The 22583-nt window shown below is 34.1% G+C and overlaps 1 protein-coding gene across 3 annotated transcripts; it reads right to left on the bottom strand.

Annotated features, from left to right (window-relative positions):
- Window positions 1-7284: 7284 nt before the first annotated feature.
- Window positions 7285-22583, bottom strand: LOC103025791 (C-X-C chemokine receptor type 3). 3 transcript variants are annotated; one of them, XM_049480288.1, is made up of 4 exons: window positions 22219-22583; window positions 17258-17347; window positions 16815-17168; window positions 7285-12662 (listed from the first exon to the last, which is right to left on the bottom strand). In XM_049480288.1, the coding sequence occupies exons 1-4, from the start codon at window positions 22228-22230 to the stop codon at window positions 11847-11849; spliced, it is 1272 nt and encodes a 423-aa protein (XP_049336245.1). In that variant the 5' UTR covers window positions 22231-22583; the 3' UTR covers window positions 7285-11846. The 3 variants fall into 3 exon arrangements, with proteins under 3 accessions (XP_049336245.1, XP_049336246.1, XP_015461704.2); XM_049480289.1 differs by lacking the exon at window positions 17258-17347; XM_015606218.3 differs by lacking the exons at window positions 17258-17347; window positions 22219-22583 and adding an exon at window positions 19495-19616.

Here is a 22583-nt window from a genome sequence, read left to right as displayed (position 1 = left end):
ATATAATACAATATTATATATAATACAATATAATACAATATAATATTGTAATATATTGTATAATATTGTAAGTCGCTTTGGACAAAAGCGTCTGCCAAATGTAATGTAATGTAATGTAATGTAATATATGAGTTTCACATTTTGAACTGAATTACTGAAATAAAGTAACTTTTTGATGATATTCTAATATTTTGAGATGCATCTGTATGTTATCTGTTGTGTTTAGGCACTTTTGACGACGGAGCTGAGTGTAAACAGTTATGCTATATATATATATATATATATATATATATATATATATATATTTCAGTTGTTATGTATGTGGTATGAAATTTAAATCACGGGTTATGAAATATTACTAGATTACGTCAAACAGAGTAAGTGGTTATTTTTATATTGTGTATTTTTATATAGTGTTTTATTTCTTGTCTTCATTTTCTCTTGGTGTGTAATTGATGTGTTAAAAGGAGTCAGGAAGAAAATAAAAGTCCCTGAAAGTGTAAAAATGAGAAAAGACACGAATGTGCTTTTAGACACTTGTTTTTGTAATAAATGAAAAGAAATATCTTAATGTTTATCAAACTGGGTCAAAGTTTTTAATGCAGATATTTGGGAAGATGTTGATAAATGTTACTACATCTGTTCCATCCAACATTTTTTTCCTGCAATTTTATTCATTAAAAAAGGTTACCTTTTAGACTGTTTTTTTTTTATTTATTGTGAATTTACCAAAAAAAATGTGAAAAAAGTGGAATACATGAGTTACCTGTATTCTAAAAGCTTTTAACTGTCGATATTAAGGAAAGTATAGCTGTGAACTATAAACACACTTTTGGTTAAAACAAAAATCGAACATTTACTGTAATTTTACCAAAAAATGACTTTTGTTATGCAGATATCACTGTTAAAAATTTTGTCCATCAAAAACAGAGAAGTCCTGTTATATTAGTAATTTTAACATTTGTTGTCCCCATTATACTTTTAATGTGGTTTATTAGGTTTGTATTAAATTAGAATGAAAGGACATTATGTGTTCTCTTCATTTATTTAACTGACTACTACAGTAGCTCTTGTACAAATTTTAATTTCTACGTTTTTTACAGTTCATAGTTTATAAATGAATAGTAAAATAATGATATGAATGTTTTTCCTTCTACAGAAAAAGTCATTTTAACAGGTAAATCATGTATTTGGAACACATTTTGGTACTTCTCTGTTTTTGACAGATTGAAAACTGTAATATAAGAAATGCTTATTTTCTGGCAGCAGCAGAGTTTTGCATATATAACTGACAATTATACGTTTTTTACGTTTTATCCTTTAAATATTTTTATTTTTACTGTGTACTTATTGAATCTATTTTTCTATTAAAAAATCTTTCATTTGTTACATTTTTATTAAAGGCTTTCAACTGATATCGAATTCTGAAACGTCTGAAGATTAATTTGTTTTAATTTGTAATTGCAGATGTACCAAGAAAAAGGGGTTCTATATTGTACTCTATACAACTCCAGAAAAAAATAATTAAGAGACCACATCAAAATGATCAGTTTCTCTGATTTTGCTATTTATAGCTATATATTTGACTTAAATGAACATTGTTGTTTTATTCTATGAACTACTGACAACATTTTTCCCAAATTCCAAATAAAAATATTGCAATTTAGAGCATTTATTTACAGAAAATGAGAAATGGTCAAAATAACCCCAATAGTGCAAAAAAAAAAAAAAAAAAAAAAAAACAAGTTCATGTTCACTAATAATAAAAAAAAAAACAATACTAAAGTTGTAAGAGTTCAGCAATCAATATTTGGTGGAATAACCCTGATTTTTAATCACAGCTATCATGCATTTTGGAATGCTCTCCACTAGTCTTTCACACTGCTTTTGGGTGACCTTAAGCCTTATATTCCTGCCACAAATAAAATGCCTGTGGAAAGTGACAACACACTGATAGTGAGAAAAAGTAAGAGGGAGGACACACCCACTATGCAACTAGAAGATGACAAACCCTCACTGAGTTTTCTGCCAGAGCGTAATGGTAGAGAATGAACTATTGAAATGTGAGCTTCAAAGCATTTCCTAAACAATTATTCAGAGGTAAATTTCGATAAAACACCTACTACTACTACTACTACTAATAATAATAATAGTAATAATAATAGTAATAATAATAATAATAATAATAATAATAATAATAATAATAATAATAAAGTAACAATTTACTTCAAAACATTTTGAACTGGTTGCTTTAGGCTTAAAGTACATTACAGTTTGTTTTCCAGATAATAACACTTTACACTGTCGCCCTCTGCTGGCAGGCCTGTGCACGGACAGATCCCTCTTACTATGCAAATGATATTTAAATTATTGTTCGTGATGTCAACCAATTTAAAAAAATGAATCACAAGTAATAAAAAAAAATGGCTCCCACTGTTCGCTATGGTGGTTGATATGGTGTTGCTAAGCGGTTGCAAGGTGATTGCTATGCTAAGGAGTTGCTATGGTGTCTGTGGTGGTTGCTATGTGGTTGCTGAAGTGTTGGTACGGTTTCCGTAGCGGTAGCTATGTTGTTTTTTAAGTGGTTGTTATGTGGTTGCTAAGGTGTTGCTAGGCGGTTGCTAAGGTGTTGCTTTGGTATCCATAGCGGTTGCTATGTTGTTTCCAAGTGGTGGCTATGTGGTTGCTAAGATGTTTCTAGGCAGTTGCTAAGGTGTTGCTATGCACAATGGCATAAATGAAGTAATTGTAATTAGGTAATATTGTATGCAGAAATTAAGTAAAGGTTACTAAAAAAAATAATTGATTCAGCAAAAATAAATTAAGTAAAGTTTCCTAAAAAAACAAAGGATTGATTCAGCAAAAATAAATTAAGTAAAGTTTCCTAAAAAAAAAAAGGATTGATTCAGCAAAAATAAATTAAGTAAAGTTTACAAAAAAAAGATTGACTGAAGTTATTTTTTATTTACTCTATGTAACATTTCTATGTTTCAAGTCTTGAAACCGAGCTGAAGTTACTTAAATTTACATGAAATTAAATTTACTTAAAAAAAGCAAATGCAGAAAGTTGCAAACGTTTTTAAAAGTAAATTTTAATAATTATTTTTTCAGTGTAACTTAAAAAAAAGCCAGGAAATTAGTTGCTTAATGATTTAAGTTAGAGTGATTTTAAATGTTTGTGTATGGTGTCTGTGGTGGTTGCTAAGGTGTTGCTAAGCACTTTTAATAATATGCACACAACCGTGGTAATCACAGCTAATAAACATAACTTACTTTTCAGAAGCTTGTTTGCCACTTAAATTCCGTTGTGTTGTGACTCACTTCCGTTGTGTTGTGGTTGTATTTGCAGCGCGTTTTTCAAAACAAAACAGTGTTCTAGATTATATACAATTAGTGAAAAGTAGCTTTTTTTATTTGCCACTTTTGCTTTAGTGCTGTTTTTTTTTCAGTGCAGTGGGCGGGGCTAAGCTATTGTTCTAATGGCTTATAAACTTTTTCTTTGGCTCGGTTATAGTCTATTTTAATTAAAAACAGGTCTCAAATAGTGTTCTGTGCAATAAAACATTAAAAATAAAATAAAATACATGATGTCCATTGTAATGGACGTTGGGTCTGAAAGGGTTGAATAATAAATAATTCCCTGTGTTTTTTTTTTCATAGTTCGGATGACTTTAGTATTAATCTACAATACAGAACAATTGTAATAACAATAATAACAAAAAACAATACATTTAAGATATTTCTGGTACTTTCAGGCCACTGAAAGTACCAGATCCTTTAAAGTACTAGAAAGTACCATCTAGTAAAGATGCTGTTCCAGGAACAGCCCATGCTGTGCGGTGAGGGAGGTTTCTGTAGACCTCATGGTGAGCAGAACAGTTAGGGGCGGAGCTATAAAGCAGCAAAACAAGCCAAGTCAGCTGAGCTGTGACTCACCAGTGTCATCACTTCTGTCTCCTTACTGTAGCTCTGTACTTTCCTTTAACCCTTACATCCCCAGCCATGCTATCAGATATTACCCACACTGAAATGAATATGAATATGATGAGTACAATTTACTTAAAAAAAGTTTCGCAACTTTCTGCATTAGCTTTTTTTTTTAAATAAATTTAATTTCAGATAAATTTAAGTAACTTTAGCTTAGTTTCAAGACCTAAATGTTACATAGAGTAAATAAGTGAACTGAACTTCAGTCAATCCTTTCTTTTATTAAACTTTACTTAATTTCTGCATACAATATTACCTCATTACAATTAACACTTAATTTATACAATATTACCCAAATAATTTATGATACATAATATATTATAATTCCTGAAATGTATTTATTTTTAGTTAAAACACACATATTACACTGTCTCAACACATGGATGGCATGTATCATATTCTTTTGAATGTATTCCATGCCATCCATGTGTTCCATGAGACAGAGAGACTTGGTCTGCTTTCAGAATTAATCTTTGAGATTATGTAAATATTTGAATGTGTGTTTTAACTAAAATTGATTGACTGAAGTTCAGTTCACTTATTTACTCTGTGTAACATTTAAATCTTGAACTGAAACTGAGTTGAAGTTACTTAAATTTATCTGAAATTAAATTTACTTAAAAAAAAAAGCAAATGCAGAAAGTTTATTTTAGTTATTAATTTATTAATTTATTTTAGTCAATTTTACTCATAATCTTTCTTCAGTGCAGACAGCAGAACACAAGGGCAGAGATCAGTCCGGGTTAAACACTGTTATACACACAGGAAAGTGTTTTAAAGGCAGGGTTCATACAATTTTAAACCAAAACATTTTCATGATTATTTTTTTATGACTTTTCTATGTCTTCAATTTTTCATGACTATATGATTTTTAAAACAGTGCAGACATCAATCAACCTTTATTTTCACTCAGCAAAATGCAAAATTACAATGTTTGCCAAGCATTTACAGTTTAAAAGGGATTGAAAACATTAAATAAGAAATTAGAAATAATAATAAATAAAAGAAATACTGATTAAATCATCATTTATAATATATATGAATAAAGTCCTGATGAAAGTCCGTTTTATCATAATGTTTTTGATGGTCTTTGAGGATACTTTTAAAGTTTTTTTTCTTAAAGTAATTTATATGTATTTGGTTGAGTAGTTCTTACTTCTCATAATATGGATTAGAACATTACTCAAATATTCACTATTCACCGTATAACTGTAACTCTACCTTTTTACAACTTTACAACTGATGCTCTCAAACACATTAAGAGGCAAGAAATTCAAGTAATTAACTCTTGACGAGTTCAGCACAGCTGTTAACTGAAAACCTGAATTACAGGTGACTCTACCTCATAAAACTGACTGACAAAATCCAGCCAAGACGTGTAAAGCTGTCTAATCTAAGCAAGAGGTGCTACTTCTTATGTCTAATGTAATTATGTCTGTCCGAGTGTTTTGGTCAAATGTTACCTTTAATAGAAAATCTTTAAAAAGTATAAATTCTGCAGCATAAAATTTCAAACTGTTACATGTTACACTAGTTACATTTCACAACTATAAAAAATGAAGAGACTGAAATGACAAATGAAGTAGATGCAGAGAGAGAGAGAGAGAGAGAGAGAGAGAGAGAGAGAGAGAGAGGGAGAGAGAGAGAGAGAGGGAGAGAGAGAGAGGGAGGGGGGTAGCAGATCACTGTGATAAAAGCAAAGACAGCGTAAACATTCCTCTCATTCCATACAGAAATCATTAGACGACACTATTTATACAGGCAGACTTTCTATTTCCTTCCCTAAGAGCTGCGTTCTCTCTTCTCCTTCTTCAGAGCTTCCTTATGTAACTTTCTTTTTCTTTCCAGCTCTTCAACACACAAGTTGCAATTCTGGAACTCTTGTTGAGCACTCTGATTAACAACTATTTATCTACCATTTTCCTGTTTATGAGAAAAAAGGTATTTAATTGAGCTTTTTATTGGGATGACTTTGTTACATAACATATAAAAATGTGCTTTATTTAGACACAAGGGCCCTTATTACAAAATAACTTACAAAAATAAAGAAAATAATAGATTTTTCCTAAACAATTATTTATGAATTGATCTATTTTATCTATTGTTATTCATTGGAATGACTTAATATACTTAATATAAAAAAAAAAAAACATTTATTTAAATAATTAATTAAATTACTATTAGTAAATGAATTACATTTAATTACATTCCTTATTAAAGCATTTGAATCTGTAAGCTAAGCTTTTGTTCTTAATGGCATTTATTATATTATTATACAGTATATTAAACCCTAGTATCTATACTTCTGCATACAGAGTAATGAAAATCAATACTTTAGAAACCTTTGGTTCAGCTTGGTATGTTATTACTGGTTTACCCACCTACTGTGAGATACACCAATAAAAGAACATTTACATTCAGAGACATGTTGCTCTTTATTAAGTCTTCTTTATACATCCTAATCTGTAAAAGGCATGGCAAGATTAAAATGCATTTTGGAAAGGAAACATATTATTTATACAAGTCAGTGGAAATGTTTTTGATGTATACATAATTGTAAACGAAAGAGAAATGTGAAATATAAAAATCACTGCTTAATAAAAGAGTTATTAATAGTTTTCTGCAAAGTCTATCTACTAAGATTCCCTCTGGCAGGTTATACATGATGATTATACGTTATACAAGATTTACAGGATTAAGCCATTTTGAAAATTCATCTCTGGAAAACAATAAGAGACCACTTCTGTTTCTGAATCAGTTTTGATTTCTGATCTCTGGTTTTGAGTTCTGATTTTGCTATTTCTAGGTATAAATACGGACAACATTTCTCCCAAATATTTAATAAAAATATCGTCATTTAGAGCATTTATTTGCAGAAAATGAGAAATGGCTGAAATAACAAAAAAGATGCAGAGCTTTCAGACCTCAAATAATTCAAAGAAAACAAGTTCATGACATATAAAACATATTCATTAAGTTTTAAGAGTTCAGAAATTAATATTTGGTGGAATATTCCTGGTTTTTAATCAGTTTTTATGCATCTTGGCATCATGTTCACTTCCACCAGTCTTACACACTGCTTTTGGATAACTTTATGCTGCTTTACTCCTGGTGCAAAAATCCAAGCAGTTCAGCTTGATTTGTTGGCTTGTGATCATCCATCTTTCTCCTGATTATATTCCAGAGGTTTCCAATTTAGTAAAATCAAAGAAACTCATCATTTTTAAGTGGTCTCTCCCAGCACTAAGTGTAATTACACACGTGTATAAAAATAATAACATCTACACAAAACAGGCATATCAAAAACTTGCTTTAATCACATTCGCACACTTTGATATAAATGCATGTACATTAAATACAATTATAACATTGTTTGCTCCCATTCAAAAATCAGCTCCCAAAGCTTAATTGATTCCCATTGGTGTGGTTCTCCTTTGTAAAGTGTAGCAGATTAAATTATTAAAGTTGTCTCAGAATGGAAATTCCACTTTAAAGCACACAAGGACGTGAAATTTCCAGAACAATCGACTCTTAATCCTGGGGAATCCCACCAAAGTTCAGAATAAAGCCCCTCTCTCCCAGGCCTCAGTGAGGCGGAGCTTACGCAACATAGGAAACAGCGCTGCTGCACAGGCTCAAACACGACCACATGACCCTTACTCAACACACAGCTCAGAGAATGACCTCACGGTGCTGCTGATCATCATTATTATGATGCTGTACTTATTCCAACACCAAAACTCCCCGAAAACTTTATAAAAATCACCCATGTTCAAAATCAGTCCCATCTAATGAAGTGCTACATGTTTACAATACTGAAAACAAATAAATAAAACATTCTACACATAAATACACACATTATTACATGCTAATGAACAGTCCTTTCCCAATGCAGTCATTCTAACAGTCACTTTTAAAGTGCAGAAAAATAAAAAATAAAAAAAAACGGCAAAAACATGTTTCCTACCCCTTAGTCAAGCCAAGAGCACAGTACTACAATACATGCATTTACCCTGAAACGGATTTAAAACATGCAGATCAGATCACATTAATTAATCATTTGTATTATAAAATTTTGTTCGTTGGGTTCCACATATTCTCAGGCCTTAAAATACCCCAAGACATACAGTAAACATTATCAACTAGGAAAATGAAAAACAAACTAAAACTAAATAATATATGACATTTAAGTTTACCTTAGGTAACCTAATTTCTAACAGCAATAAGTACAGATTTGTACCATTTAACCTGCAGCCAAAGGGTACATTCAGTATTCTGTATCACTGCACTATTAAACAACATATATTTTAATTGCACATTTTTTATTTGAAAGCCAGACAATTTTGGATCATCAAGTTTTTGAGCCATATTTAGTTGATGATAATGTTTATAATTGTAATACTGGCACAAAAACCATGGGTACAAAAAAGGACTTTCACTGAAAGTTTTCAAGACTTTCACTGAAAGGTACTTTTTTGTACCGCAATATAATGTACAGCCCCAGCGACAAGCTTTGTACTCTTTTAAGTACAAATCTGTACTTACTTTTTTTAGTGTGTACCATTAAACAGAATATGTTGTCAACTCTCAGCTCAGAAATACTATTGCTTTCAGTTTCAGTTAAAAAGTCTTAGGGACTGCGGCTTTAAAATGTCTTTGGCATACCACAACAAAGAATAAAAAAATACATTGTTACTGGGATTTATAATTCTTTTTATGCTATAAAATCACTGCATGCTGTTAAGCTATTGCGCAATGTGAGTCAGCTAACTGACCATTTTAATCACCATGTCTTAAAAAATTTCCCCTCCAAGTAAAAAAATAACTTTTTTATCTGTCATTTTGAGGAACTTAAATCACCGTAGCATGACCTCATGGTTTGAATAGATTAAATGGAAATTTTTTCTATAAAAATTATTTTTCTATTCTGCTTTTTACAATAATTCTACTTTTTTCTAATTTTATGGTCAGGTGAATGAAATAGTTATTCATAGTTTATCATAATATATAATTTATAAATTAACCTAAGGTAGCCTGAGGGAAAATTTCCATTGGTGCCAGAAGCCAATGGAAAAAAGAGACAGATTGACCCTTCTAAGAAAGTTAACTGCAACTTTCAGTAAACATCTAATACCAAAAATGGTATTAGCTGGGATGTAGTTGGTCAGGTTTTTTACATACTGACACAATAGCCTTAATCCACAATATGCTCAGAAAGACTTTAATGCTTAATTAATCAGGTTAATGACAAGTATTGTCATATTGCCCACTTTTATATGTACTTTAATATTATTATTCTTTCTTTTCTTTGCTTTTTTTGTTGAAAAAAATGACTTGGTTAATTATTAAGCTCATAGTAGCACCTGATTTAATTACAACTGCAGGACTGGTAGCTTCTGAATTCTTCAATGCTAACTTCTGATTAACTACAGATATACTGATTCTCAAAACAACCCTTAAATACATCTCTATTTACACTACACAATCAACCGTCACTTTGTGTAACCACAATATTCTGTTTTTTTAATTTGTAAGCTTAAATATTAAGTCTAATCCTTAGCAGTACAGTTTATAGTCTGTTTAGCTGCTTTGGTGGATATAATGCTAACTTGGCAGTCTAAGTACAAGAGGTACCAGCAAATAGGAAATAACTTGAAGATAATTTAAGAAAAATACTGGTTTATTGATTGACACGTTAACTTGGTAACTGATTTAATTGTTTTCCTGAAAATAGTAGAGTAGCTACAATAATCTGAAACTTGTATGAATTAGCTTATTAGCTAACCTAATAAACTACTATAAGGTGCACTGGATTATAAAGTGCACTAATCAATAAAAGCCTATTTTCTGGTCTATTTTATACATAAAACACACCTGATTATAAGGCGCGTTAGCAACACTAGTAAGAAACAGGGGAGTCGCCATGTTTATCTTCTAATTCAGCAGGTCTTGTCGCTGTGTGGTGGTGGGGTAGGTTAAGTTAAGTAAAGCTAAGCTAAGTAAACAAAACTGTAATAAAAAAAAATCCTTTGAAGTCAAACGAGTGTTGGATGTTAATCTACACAGATTTCTCCCCTAAAAATGTTTACTTGGGTGAGTAAAGCTCTTACATTTACTTACAGTAAGCTTAAAATTCCATATTTCCACTAAGGTTGGGTGCAGCAGCATTAGCATTTGCGGCTAACCGACAGCGCTACACTGAGGAACCCTGAGTGTTCTGGAAAGTCAGGGAGATATTAGCTAGTAGCAGTTAGCAGCTAATGCTAGTACTGCTCCGGCTGTAGTACTAAACTAAAATATAACGTAAAAAAAAGTATAACGCTGTACCTCAGCGGAGTGGCTTTACTGTTTGTTGGGTAGTCTGACGGGTAGAATTCATACATAAGATGCACTGATGATTTTTGGAAAAAATTAAAGGATTTCAAGTTTGCCTTATAGTGCAAAAAATACGGTAGCTTGATATGAGGATGCACTCTTAGCTTTATGACCGTTACTATTGCCAAACAATTTAATATTTCCCTTTATTTAAAGGTTGTTTTCCATTTTAATATTCAGTATTTTGCTTCATATACTGCTTCAGTCTTTTAAAGACAAGAGGCTTTGATACTCTAACGGAACGTGTCGCTGTGCAGAACTGTTAGCTAACTGTTAGCCTGGATACATTCAGAACTTTTAGTACATTTGGCAATATCAAGAGAGATATTTTGAGCTCTGAAATGAGCCACACAATAACCCCATTGTTAGCAATACACAACTGTTGGAGTACGAACATTGCAATAGAATGCTAAACTACTTAAAAACCTTTAGAGAAGAACAAGGTGTTGCTGGTGCAATAAAAGTTATACTTCTACTGTAAATTAGAGCTCTTCCCAGCATGCTTCAGCCACTATTACGGGACATTATTTACAGCTTTGAGGAGAGTTCTCAGCAAATAATATAATAGTTCACAGTCTGCAGTGTGTGCAGTGGCTAACAAATATCAAAGTTTCTAAAGCTAGATATCAGAAGCAAATACAAACTACTGTAAAAAAAACAGTTGGTGCTTGAGCAAGATTTGTACAATATGAAGAGAAAAAGCAAAAAAATATGCAAAAAATACTCCTGGATATCCTGATAACTCCTCGAACTTGGCTTGGCTGAACTCTTTTTTTTTTTTTTTTTTTACAGAAAAAGATTTAGTTTAGTTTGGTGTGTGCATTTACTGTGGATCTGTACCTCACTCTTCTTCACTCTAGCTCACTTTACCTCACTCGGCCTCCAGCCTTTTATGTCACAAAAGCACAATCTGCAGCCTGAAGTGCGCCCTCTGATGCTGAATGTGGGTTTTGCAATTTAAGTTTGCTGCAACAAAAGCCATTATAAATCAGTGTGTCACTTGCTATTACCTTTAAGAGACAGTTATGCTCTGATTTTAGCAGATTGCTATTTTAACGGTGCAGAGCTTCTGAACTTCTGACCCGCTCATTTGTCTGCGTTGCCAAGATAGCAATGAACATCTGACTTCTCTTGTTTTCTCGGTTGTATTCAGTCAGTGCTTGAACCAGATAATCACCCAGACATCCTTTGGGTTAACTACACTTGTAAGAACCCACGTACCTCTCATTACTAACTGACCAACTATGTTATATGGTCCAGTCCACCATGCGAAGGCATTGGAGCTTAACAACAGTATATTCGCTATATTATTTGGAATGTGATTTCTGAATATAACACTTAAAACGATATCTGCCGATGCTGATACATCTGTGAAAGCTTAATAATAGCTGATTTCATCTGTTAAACAGTATATTTTGTGTGTTTTTGGTCTTTGCTTTTGCACTTCAGTCTAAAGAGCCAAATCCCTTCACATCAAAATCCCTTCACACTGAATCGTGATTGATTGTTTGATTGGTTATCTGATTGAGTTTCTCCTCTGTTTTCTGGATTTCTGTAGACTGTCCTATGTCACTCATTTGTTGCAGTGGACCTTTCTCCTCTGGTGCTGCAGATGTGTTTTCTTCTGCTTGCTCCAAATCCCACAGAGAAGCCTCCCTACTGTCCAGTGAACACCCGCCACACTTTAAAGCGGTCAGGACCCATCGCCTGAACTGTCCGGAGAGGCTGAAGTAAATGAAAGGATTAAGGCAGCAGTGGAGGAAGGCTAGAACCGTCGTGATGTCCAGCGCTGTCCACCAGCTCTGCGCACATGTTACAGGCAGTTCTGACGAAACTGTGGGCACAGTCTGGAAGGTGTCCACCAGGAGGGTGATGTTGTAGGGTGTCCAGCAGACGAAGAAGGCCACCACCAAGGCCAGGATGACCCGCATTGCCCGCTTCTGAATACTCTGGCAGCCTGCCTGCAGCCGCAGCAGGATTCTGGAGTAGAAGTACAACAGCATAGCGGCCGGGATCATGAAGCCCAGCACGTGAAATATTAGTCTGCAGCCTAAACGGCTCCTGTCTGAGGGGTACGAGTGGAGGCACTGCGTTTTGCCTCCCTTCCTGGAGTCGCTAGAGGCCTGCAGGTAGAGAAAGTCAGGGACGGTGAGGAGCAGGGACAGGAACCAGGCGGCCATGCAGCTGAGCTGGATCACCAACGGTTTCTCTCGAGAGTACATCTGCACGCCGTGAACGATGGACAGGTAGTGGTCCAGGCTAATGCACACCAGCAGGAAGATCCCGCAGTAGAAGCTGAGCTGTAGAGGAGAGAGAGAGAGGAGAAACATTATAGCAAGAGACTAAAGAATAAAAAATATATATATGAGATGAAAATTCAGGCCAATTTATGCCAACAGATTTACCAATAGATAAACATCATCTTATTAAATAACTTAATTTTTAAGCTTCTCAAAATCAAATAAATGGTAGAAATAAAATAATTTAAATACTGTTAAATAAATGCAGTTTTACACAACTTTAGTGCGCTCAATAAATCGCAGAGTGAAACCAAAACTAACCGAAGGTAATGTAGATTCTCTGTTTTAAAATGGACTTTGGGTATATTAAAACATGATAAAAAGTACTTACCTTTGTTGAATAGCCCACCTCCACTCTTCCGCATCTTTCTGAGATCTAGTATTTTGTGCACTTTGCCCAAACATGCCTTGTACTGCAGATAAATTACTTTTTACACCGTTATTGAGGCACAAAGTAGCTCCACACTTAACTGATAAAATTCAGAGAGCCCTGACACTTAAAACGAGGCATTTAGAACCTTAAAACTGCACAAGACGTTTATTAAAAGCTGTTTACTTCCCAAAGTATAGGTAAATATCGACAGTAACCAGATATTTTCAGCAACTGCTGGAATTTGTGCTTTTCCAAGGAATTAATTTTGCAATCTGCTCAACTATCCTACCTATAAGTTTAAATGTCAGGGCTCCCTGGACTCTACCAGTGAAGTGTGGAGCTACTTTGAGCCTGAAAAACGATGTAAAAAGTGACTTATCTGCAGGCGCAAGACATGCCCCATATCACGCAGTCTAAAGCCTGTTTGGGCAAAGTGCACCAAATACTGGATCTCTGAAAGTTGTAGGAGAGCAGAGGTGTGCTATTCAACAAAGGGAAAGTACTTTTTTATCACGGTTTAATACATTATAAAAAGTCCATTTCACACCAGAGTTCTCCTTTAAGTCAGTGCGTAATCTAATGTATTTTTAGCCGCAGAAGAAACATTTTAAATCCTCACAGTAAGCAGAAGAATATGCTTGTTTAAAGTTCCGCTTAAGACGGATCACTCTTGTGTTAATCATATCCACCAAAAAAGCAGTTTTCTAAAGAACCATCTGTAGATGGGATTAACATGTGATTAAACATTCTTTTTTTAGGGATACAAAAATATACACAAGAAACCTTTGATACCAAGTTTTAAGACAGCATGATATATTAATGATCTTGGAAGCATATAAAGAAGCATTTGCCTCCCACATAAAGCAGATATGCATCGCTTATATCCTGTTACAATCAGTCATAAACAGACGTCACTGTGGTAAAATTACTTCAAGGACTTGAAGACAAGTTCAGAAAACATCCTGTTACATCCAGTTTTAACCAGTTTTGGTAGAACAGAATGAAGTAAAGCATATCTACTGTTATTTTTTTGCTATTATTTTTCAGTGATATTCCTATCAAATTTAGACCAGGGCAGCCCAAAGCGTATCATTCTACAATTTTATACTAAAGTAAAAAGAATTCATGTAATGAAGACATTTAGAGAAATAGAAAAGTTGATCATTTTTAGTCTATTTCTATTAAAATAAAGGTTATATTGTACATTTTCGCCACATGGTATGATAAAATAACATGATGTTGATAACTTTCTGCCCCCCTAGACATTGCCTTTACTTTATTTTTACATTTACAGCAGTTTTACTGCTGCTGTAGTCTTCCACATGATTTACACCAACAAGCTACAAGTCACTCATATTGCCCCAAGTTTATCTCTTGTAGGTGTGTTTGTGGCAGCTCACAGTGTTGTGTGTGGGTGTGTATCAGCATGGCCAATTAGCACAGAGGCTAATCTAGCAAGCTACCTGTTAAGCCATCCAGGGTTCATACAGTCATGAAAAACCTGGAAAAGTCATGAAATTTGAAAATAGCTATTTCCAGATCTGTGTAAGTTTTAGAAAAATAAAAATACTGAGAAAGTTTTGGAAAGCTCATGAATATTTGGTCTACAAACCTTGTGTTTTCCTTTATCGAGGGAGAAAATCTATTTTAAGCTAAAAAGTGTATGAACTCTGGCCATCAGATGCTTTTTTTCTTCAAAACTACACCTGCATTTGAGCAAATACGCTTTATATAAAACAGGTAATTATATAAAATGTATATAAAACAAGGTAAGTAGCGGCTATAATTCTCTCTGCATGTTAAGAACCATTCACACTCCTGGGGAAATCAACAAAGAACGGTAGGAATCAAATGTTTAGAGGGCAGAAGGTGGGGATCTCGGACCCCTGTGTCTGTGATTGGTCAGAAAAATGTGCCTTCCGAGGCAAATTTTTATGACCATACAAATTTTAAAACAGCAGTGCAGACTGATGTACAATAAAACCAAAAATCAACTAAAACTATAATTAAAATTGATTATAGTAGGCCTAAAATGAATCTGATAAAATGTCGACACACAATCTTTAATTATAAAATGCGTGTCAGATTCTGAGAGCTCCATTGTGTCGTGCTAAATTACTGAATTAACTCTGAGCTGACGTATTTGTAAGCTCAAAATAGATTTTCTCAATCAAAAAACAAAAACACAAAGCTTTGTAGATTCTATTTTCATGACTTTTCCAAAACTTTCTGGGAATTTTTATTTTTACAAAACTTATCCAGGCCTGGAAATTGCTATTTTCAAATTCTTTTTTTTTTTTGACCGTATGAACCCTGATTGTAAAATTTGTTGAGAAATCACAACTCTATTTGTCACTTGTTGTTGCTACACATCGCTCCCTTCCATAGGAAATGAATGGTCGCCAGTCACTCTGACGCCTACCAGTGTGAATGCAGGGTCATTTCACAACACACAGATATCCGTAACTTCTGTTCAAAAGCAAAACTAGCTTCTGCTTTCCTGTGTGTGATGCATGGGAAAACGTTTCAGTGGAGATCCCATTGACATGCTTGAACTGGTATGTCGACTTTATTCCAAAGCAGAAACTGGTTTTCATTTACTTGTGTAGAATATTTAAAATCAAAACGTTCTATCATTTTAAATCATTTTATGTCATGTATACATTTATTACAATTAAATCATTCACTGCAATAATTCCTATGACAATATATCATCCATTAAAAATATTTTTCATGAAAATAGCTTTTCAACCTCAAAAAGCTTCATTTTCATCACTTTCACAAATCTCTATTTTCTAACATGGTTCTGTAAGAAACCAAAACCAAAAGTGGCATCTCCCAAAGATGTGTGAGCCTGCACTAACAAGCTTAGAAGAACCTCTGTAAAATGACAGTGTATACAGTTTACCTCATGCAGCATTTTTTTATTTTATTTTATCCAATTTAGCTATGCCGATTCTAACTCCCCTATTGCTACCAATGTCCTAAAACCAGGAGGGTGAAAACACCCACCACCTCTTTTTTGAACAGCTGCTGATGTAGCATTAATGTGTATTCAGCACGCTTGGAGGAAAGCGCAGCGACTTGGTTTTGATGCATCAGCTAACAGATGTCTGTGCTGACTGACATCACCCAGGGAGAGAGAGCACCATTTACCCACCCAGGGAGAGCATAGCCAATTGTCCTTTCTCGGACTCCGGCTGCTGATGGCCGGAAAGGTAAATTTGGGATTCGAACCAGCTATATTCCCATCATAGTGGCAATGCCACTCCATAATGCTCTTATTCAAACTTGGTTCTTTAGGGAACCAGAAATGGCACCAGAAGTGGCATCTCCTAAAACCTGTTTTGTGTTTTTAAGATGGTCTGTGATGAAGATGGTGAAGAAAACATTTCTCCGTAATTCCAAAAAATATATATTTTCATATAGAGCATTTATTTGCAGAAAATGAGAAATGGCTGAAATAACAAAAAAAAAGCTCTAAGACCTGAAATAATGCAAAGAAAACAAATTCATATTCATAATGTTTAGAGTTCAGAAATCAATATTTAGTAGAATAACACTGCTTTTTCTCCTTCACCAGTCTTACACACTGCTTTTGGATAACTTTATGCCACTCCTGGTGCAAACTCCTGGTGCTTGTGATCATCCATCTTCGTCTTGATTATATTCCAGAGGTTTACAATTTTATAAAATCAAAGAAACTCACCATTTTTAAGTGGTCTTTTATTTTTTTCCAGAGCTGTATATTATACCTTTAGGAATCAGATTTCACTTACCGGAAAGATCCCACTGGTCAGCTTGCAGAGCGGCGTTCCAAAGGTCCACTTGTTCAACGCTCCCACCATCCACAGGGGCATGGTCAGCAGCAGCAGGATGTCGGCCACACTCAGGTGAACCACGAAGGTGTCTGTCACACTCCAGCTCCGCTTCTTCTGCCACAGGACCACCAGGACCAGCCCGTTACCCAGCAGCCCCAGGACCACCAGCAAAAAGCAGAGGATGGGGAGGAAGACAGCCACGAATTTACCAGCGGTGATGACCTGGATGCACTCTTCTTTGTACTGGTAGTCTGAGTAGTCGAAAGTGGTGTTCTGTTCGAACAGGCCTCCAAGGTCCACATCCATGTTTGACTGAGGAGAAAATGCAGTTAATATTAATCAGTGCGTGAAGCTTAAACATGTTTAGACAGAACGAGTAAAAATGTTGGTGGAGCAGCTACCTGGATGTACTCTTCTTTGTACTGGTAGACTGAGTAGTCGAAAGTGGTGTTCTGTTCGAACAGGCTTTCAAGGTACCCATCCATGTTTGACTGAGGAGAAAATGCAGTTAATATTAATCAGTGCGTGAAGCTTAAACATGTTTAGACAGAACGAGTAAAAATGTTGGTGGAGCAGCTAAAACCGATACTCAGATTAAACTAAAGGGAACGATCAGGATCTGGTCTGAAGTCATTAATACCATTGTCCATATGGTGCATATAAATGACTCTAAATTGTATAAGAAGAAGATATGCATAATAAGTAGAATGTCTTTAACAAGCTACTAAAAAAAAAAAAATCAACAACCACAAACATGCTCATAAAATAAGCATTAGCTGAGCTTGCTATAGAGCTATCTAACACTTAGACGTGTTAAACAAACTATAATACTCTGTGTAGCATTTAGGTGGTTTCTGAGGCTGGTAACTCTGATATACTTATTCTGTGCAAGAGAGATAACTCTTGCTCTTTCTTTCCTGGGATGGTCCTGATGAGTGCCAGTTCTATCACACAATTTTTATGGTCTTTGCGACTGAACTTGAGGATACTTTTAAAGTTCTTGAAATTTTACTTATTAACTGACCTTCATTTCTTAAAATATTTTTTGTCTTTATTTAGTTGAGTAGTTAGTTCTTGCTTCTCATTATCAGGATAAGAACATTAGTCAAATAAAGCTATTTACTGTATACCAACTAGTCTCTACCTCTTCACAACTTTACAACTGCTCTCAAACACATTAAGAGGCAAAAAAATTAACTAAATAACTCTTGACAAGTTCAGCACAGCTGTTAACTGAAAGTCTGGAATTCCAGGTGACTCTACCTCATAAAGCTGACTGAGAAAATGTGCAAAACTGTCCAATCTAAGCAAGAGGTGCTATTTTAAAGAATATAAAACATGAAAACATTTATTCGTAGTTTGGATGACTTATTAATCTGCAATGCATAGTTTTAATATTTAAATAATGTTTTAAGCTTTATATCAAACACAGAATGCCTTTAAGAGACTTCTAATATCAAGGGTTAAATGGGCTAAAAACATATTCATGCATAATTCCTTTAGCCTTTAGCATTAAAAGTGTAAAAAGCAGAAATTAGCGTTAATGGTTAGCTGTGCGGAAATTCATGGCTGTAAATGAAAGTTTAGAGCTGACAGTCATGGTGACTAGGTAAAAGTAGTGTGACTTTTGTGAAACAAGCAGAAGTAAAAGTAGCTGAGGCCAGAAACTCCTCGAGTGCAGAGTTCCCCTACAGAACTGCAGTGGTGCCTCTGTTCTTGTTCTTGTTTTATTTTATTTATTTATTTGATCTGTTTAGTGTAAAATACACTATATGTTTAAAAATATTTTAAACATATTGACTGACTAAATTGGCAAAACCACCTACGCAAAATATTGCTATCTTGATATGTTGTATTGTTCCTGTTTGCAAAACGTTATGAATACATGGTATTAAATATAGATTTATATTAAAAATGGTTGTTAAATTCTGTGAAACTGCAATAGACACCAATAAATATATTGTTCATGGTATTTGCTTATTTTTTCCTCTTCACTACTACAGATGCCGCAAAGTATTGTAAAGTATTGTCTCACAATACCAATCAAAAGTTTGGACACAAATTCAGTACAGAACAACATAGCCTTAATGTAATTTAGCCATTAGTATGTTACTATTTTAAATTCTTTTTCCTATAATTACATTTCTACTACTAAAATTTTCAGTTAAAGATATGTCTATGTATTATCACTAGTAGAAATTGGAATTCCCGGTATGTTAACTGTAATTCTGTCTAGTAAAATCTACTTTTGAATACCAATAGTTGTACTAATACCTGTGAAAAAGAATTATATATCCTAAATTATATTATAGTGATCTTAAATAGTGAATATTTGAAATACACATTTTTTAAAAGTCTAATTTCTTATGAATATTTCAAATCTATATTTTACCTAAATGAAATCAAAGACAAGTTTTTTTTATTAATCTGACAATAACATTAGTAATTGATATGACAATAACAACAAAAAAAATCAGTGACGTGTTCTTATGATTAAGGCATAATAACAAAAAATTTTTAGTCTAATTAACTCAAGTTTTCAGTAAACATTACTTAAAAATCTTGAGGCAACCAGTTTCCTCAAATACTTTAAGTAAATTAAATAAATTCAATTAATCCAGGCTTAAACTATACTTACATTTCAGTGATGCGTCTGGTTGTGCTGAGCTGTGAGTGACTGTGTGATATTAGAGCGGATACCACCAGTGTATTTATGCAGTAAAAGTCACATGGTTGGTTTTTCACACATTGCAGCAACAGAGAAAGAAACAGTTTCCATTCTGCAGGGTGGTGGCAGCTGATCACTCATGATAAAACCACAAGACACACAAACCCACACACCCCCAGGGCACGTGCATGTCCACCTGGACAAGAGCCAAGTATCTGACGCCATATACATTAGAGTTAAACCTGAGCTCGCCGAGCCCAAATCAAAACAAGCTGAAAGAGCACGACATCAGAGGAGCTCTAGTCAGGGATTCAACACTTCAGGCTATTCAGGTTATTAATAGGGGAGTGAATCACCAGGCATCTCATGATACAGGATTATCACCATATATTGCGCATAATGATGATGATATCACAGTACTGTGATTCTGCAAATATATGGAAAGACAATACTCTATGATACTTCACAGCATCTGTGTTACATTGAAGAATCTATGACACATAATATTCTGGCTTGTTTTATGTGTTTTTAATTCCATAGTTTGAATGACTAGTATTAATCTACAATGCAGAACATTTTAAAATAATAAAAAAAACACTGAATCTAAGGTGTGTCCAAACTTTTTGGCTGGTACTGTAAATGTTTTCAGATACATAAATTCAAATTTAAACTTGAAGATCCATGGATTTAAATTATTAACTAAAAAGTTGTTTTTGTGATTTTCTTTAACAGCAAAGCCTTCAACATTTATGAATTCTTGTGATGGAATATAAATGGAATATATTGAAAAATAAATGGAATATATTCATTATTTACCGCTAACTAAATTTAAATACATTTAATTATTTAACTTTAAAATAAATAAATATATATACTGCCAGTTAAAAGTTTTAGAACACCTCCATTTTGTTCCTTTAATTTGCCATTTACGTCCTGTCAATAACATTAAATGGGACGAAATCTAGTGTTCAAAATTGGGCCTTTAGGTGAAACAAATGAACTAAAAACTGAAAAAAAAAATTATATTGTAAAAGCATATTGTATAAAACTGAAAAAAATATATATAACGTTTAGCTGGGAAGTAGCAATAGAAATAAACTGATAAACAAGGTAAAAAATTTAAAGACTTTGTCCATAGTAAAGCAGTGACATGTTTTCCTGCTAATTTAGAAAGTCTCTCTGCTGGGGGCGCCTAAGTAAACAAAACTGTAATTCTTAAGAAAAAAAATCAAATGAGCACTGAATGTTAATCTACACAGATTTCTCTCCTGAAAAATGTTAATTTGGGTAGGTAAAGCGCTTCTGTTGTTTTACAGAAAGCTTAAATTTCCATTATTTTTAACAGCGCAGTTAGCAGCAGTGGTTAGCAGTGCTTAGCGCTAGTAAATGTCCTCTGATAGTGCTACACTGAAGAACCCTGAGTGTTCTGTTAAGCCGAGGTGCTATCAGCTAACGGTTTGTACCACGTAGCTTGTTTTTACACAGTAAACACACAGACTACAGTCTTATATACTCACCTCTGAACAGTGAAAGACCTAGTGCTGCGATTAGCAGCTAATGCTAATACTGCTCCAGTCTCTGTGCTGGAGAAACTTCACTAAAACTCTATAACACTGTACTTTAGCGGAGTGGCTTTACTGCTTTACTGGTAAAATTCATATATAAAGCGCACCGGATTATAAGGCACATTGGATTATAAAGCACACTGACGATTTTAGGAAAAAATAAAGGATTTTAAGCACGAAAAATAAGGTACTGTTTCCTACACCTTCAAAAGACAAAAAATGGAGAACACTGGTACAGGAAAGTACAAAGTCATGCCTGGCTGACCTGCATGACAAGTTTCAGTTTCAGCAGTGAAGAAGTGTCACAAGTGAAGTGATAAGCAGTAATAAAGGCATTAATAAGATGAGAAAATAAGAAGATGAGAAAAAAGTAACTTGGACTAATATACTGCACTATACTGCACTGGGCTGATACTAATGGACTATTAGCAAACAAATAGGGATGTTCTAAAACTTTTGAATGGTAATTTATGTTATAAAAATAACAATAGCAAAAATGTTTGCAAGAAAACAAATGTTAAACCCACATAAGCAAGTTTATTCAAGATTACTGGACACTTTTACATGGTTTTAGAGGAGTGTGTAATAAGTAACAGAGTAACGTTATAGTATTAACAATAAGACAACAGCACACTTTCACACCTAGTGCTATTTCAATTAGTCAATTATAGCTAACCTAACCTAACATAGCTTAGCTGAGAGACTGTACTGCACACATGCAGACCTGAATTAAAGATTTATATTTGTAAACTACTGGTGAAGAAACACGAAGATACTCCCTAGTATAGCCAGTATAGTTATATAGCTTAGTTAACTAGCTTAGCTAAACCATATTAACGTGGTTAGCTAGTCAACTAGCTTAGCTAAGCTACGCTGTGTTTACATTAAGCTGAAGTTTTAAACACTTAAGCTAGCTAGCGATAGGTACATAAAGAATTAGCTCGGTTCATTATCCCTCTCACACTGAAGACGTGCTCAATTAATGTGGACTACACATTAACTATTAATCAGGTAAAGAGGAAAAATGAGATAAATAACGTTATTTGTCTATCTGTCGCTTTAAAGCTCCGCAGGACAAAAGCAACAGCTGGTTTTAAGGTCACAAGGAGGAAGCGTCTTAGTTACTTACCGCGTTACTCATTCTGAGGCTCTCTCTCTCCTTCTCTCTTCTTTTCTCGCTATTTTCTCTCTCTAATACACTGTATTAATGTATTAGTATTAATTCTGAAAGCAGCACAAGGTGGAGGGAGTCTCGGCTGAGCTGCATTAGCTAGAAGTTGAGAAGTGTCGCTGCTCTAAAGACTGGGCTGCATTTGTTTACAGCTCTCTCTCTGTTTCGCTCTCTCTCTCTCTCTCTCTCTCTCTCTCTCTCTCTCTCTCTCTCTTTGTTTCTGTCTCTCTATCTCTCTCCCTCTGTCTGTCTCGCTCTCTCTTTTGTTTTCTACCTCATCTCTCTCTCTCTCTCTTTCTCTCTCCCTGTGTATCTCTATCTCT

The sequence above is a fragment of the Astyanax mexicanus genome, chromosome 6, assembly GCF_023375975.1.
Source record: "Astyanax mexicanus isolate ESR-SI-001 chromosome 6, AstMex3_surface, whole genome shotgun sequence".
Lineage (NCBI taxonomy): Eukaryota > Metazoa > Chordata > Actinopteri > Characiformes > Acestrorhamphidae > Astyanax > Astyanax mexicanus.
This window is presented reverse-complemented; position numbering and strand designations above follow the sequence as displayed.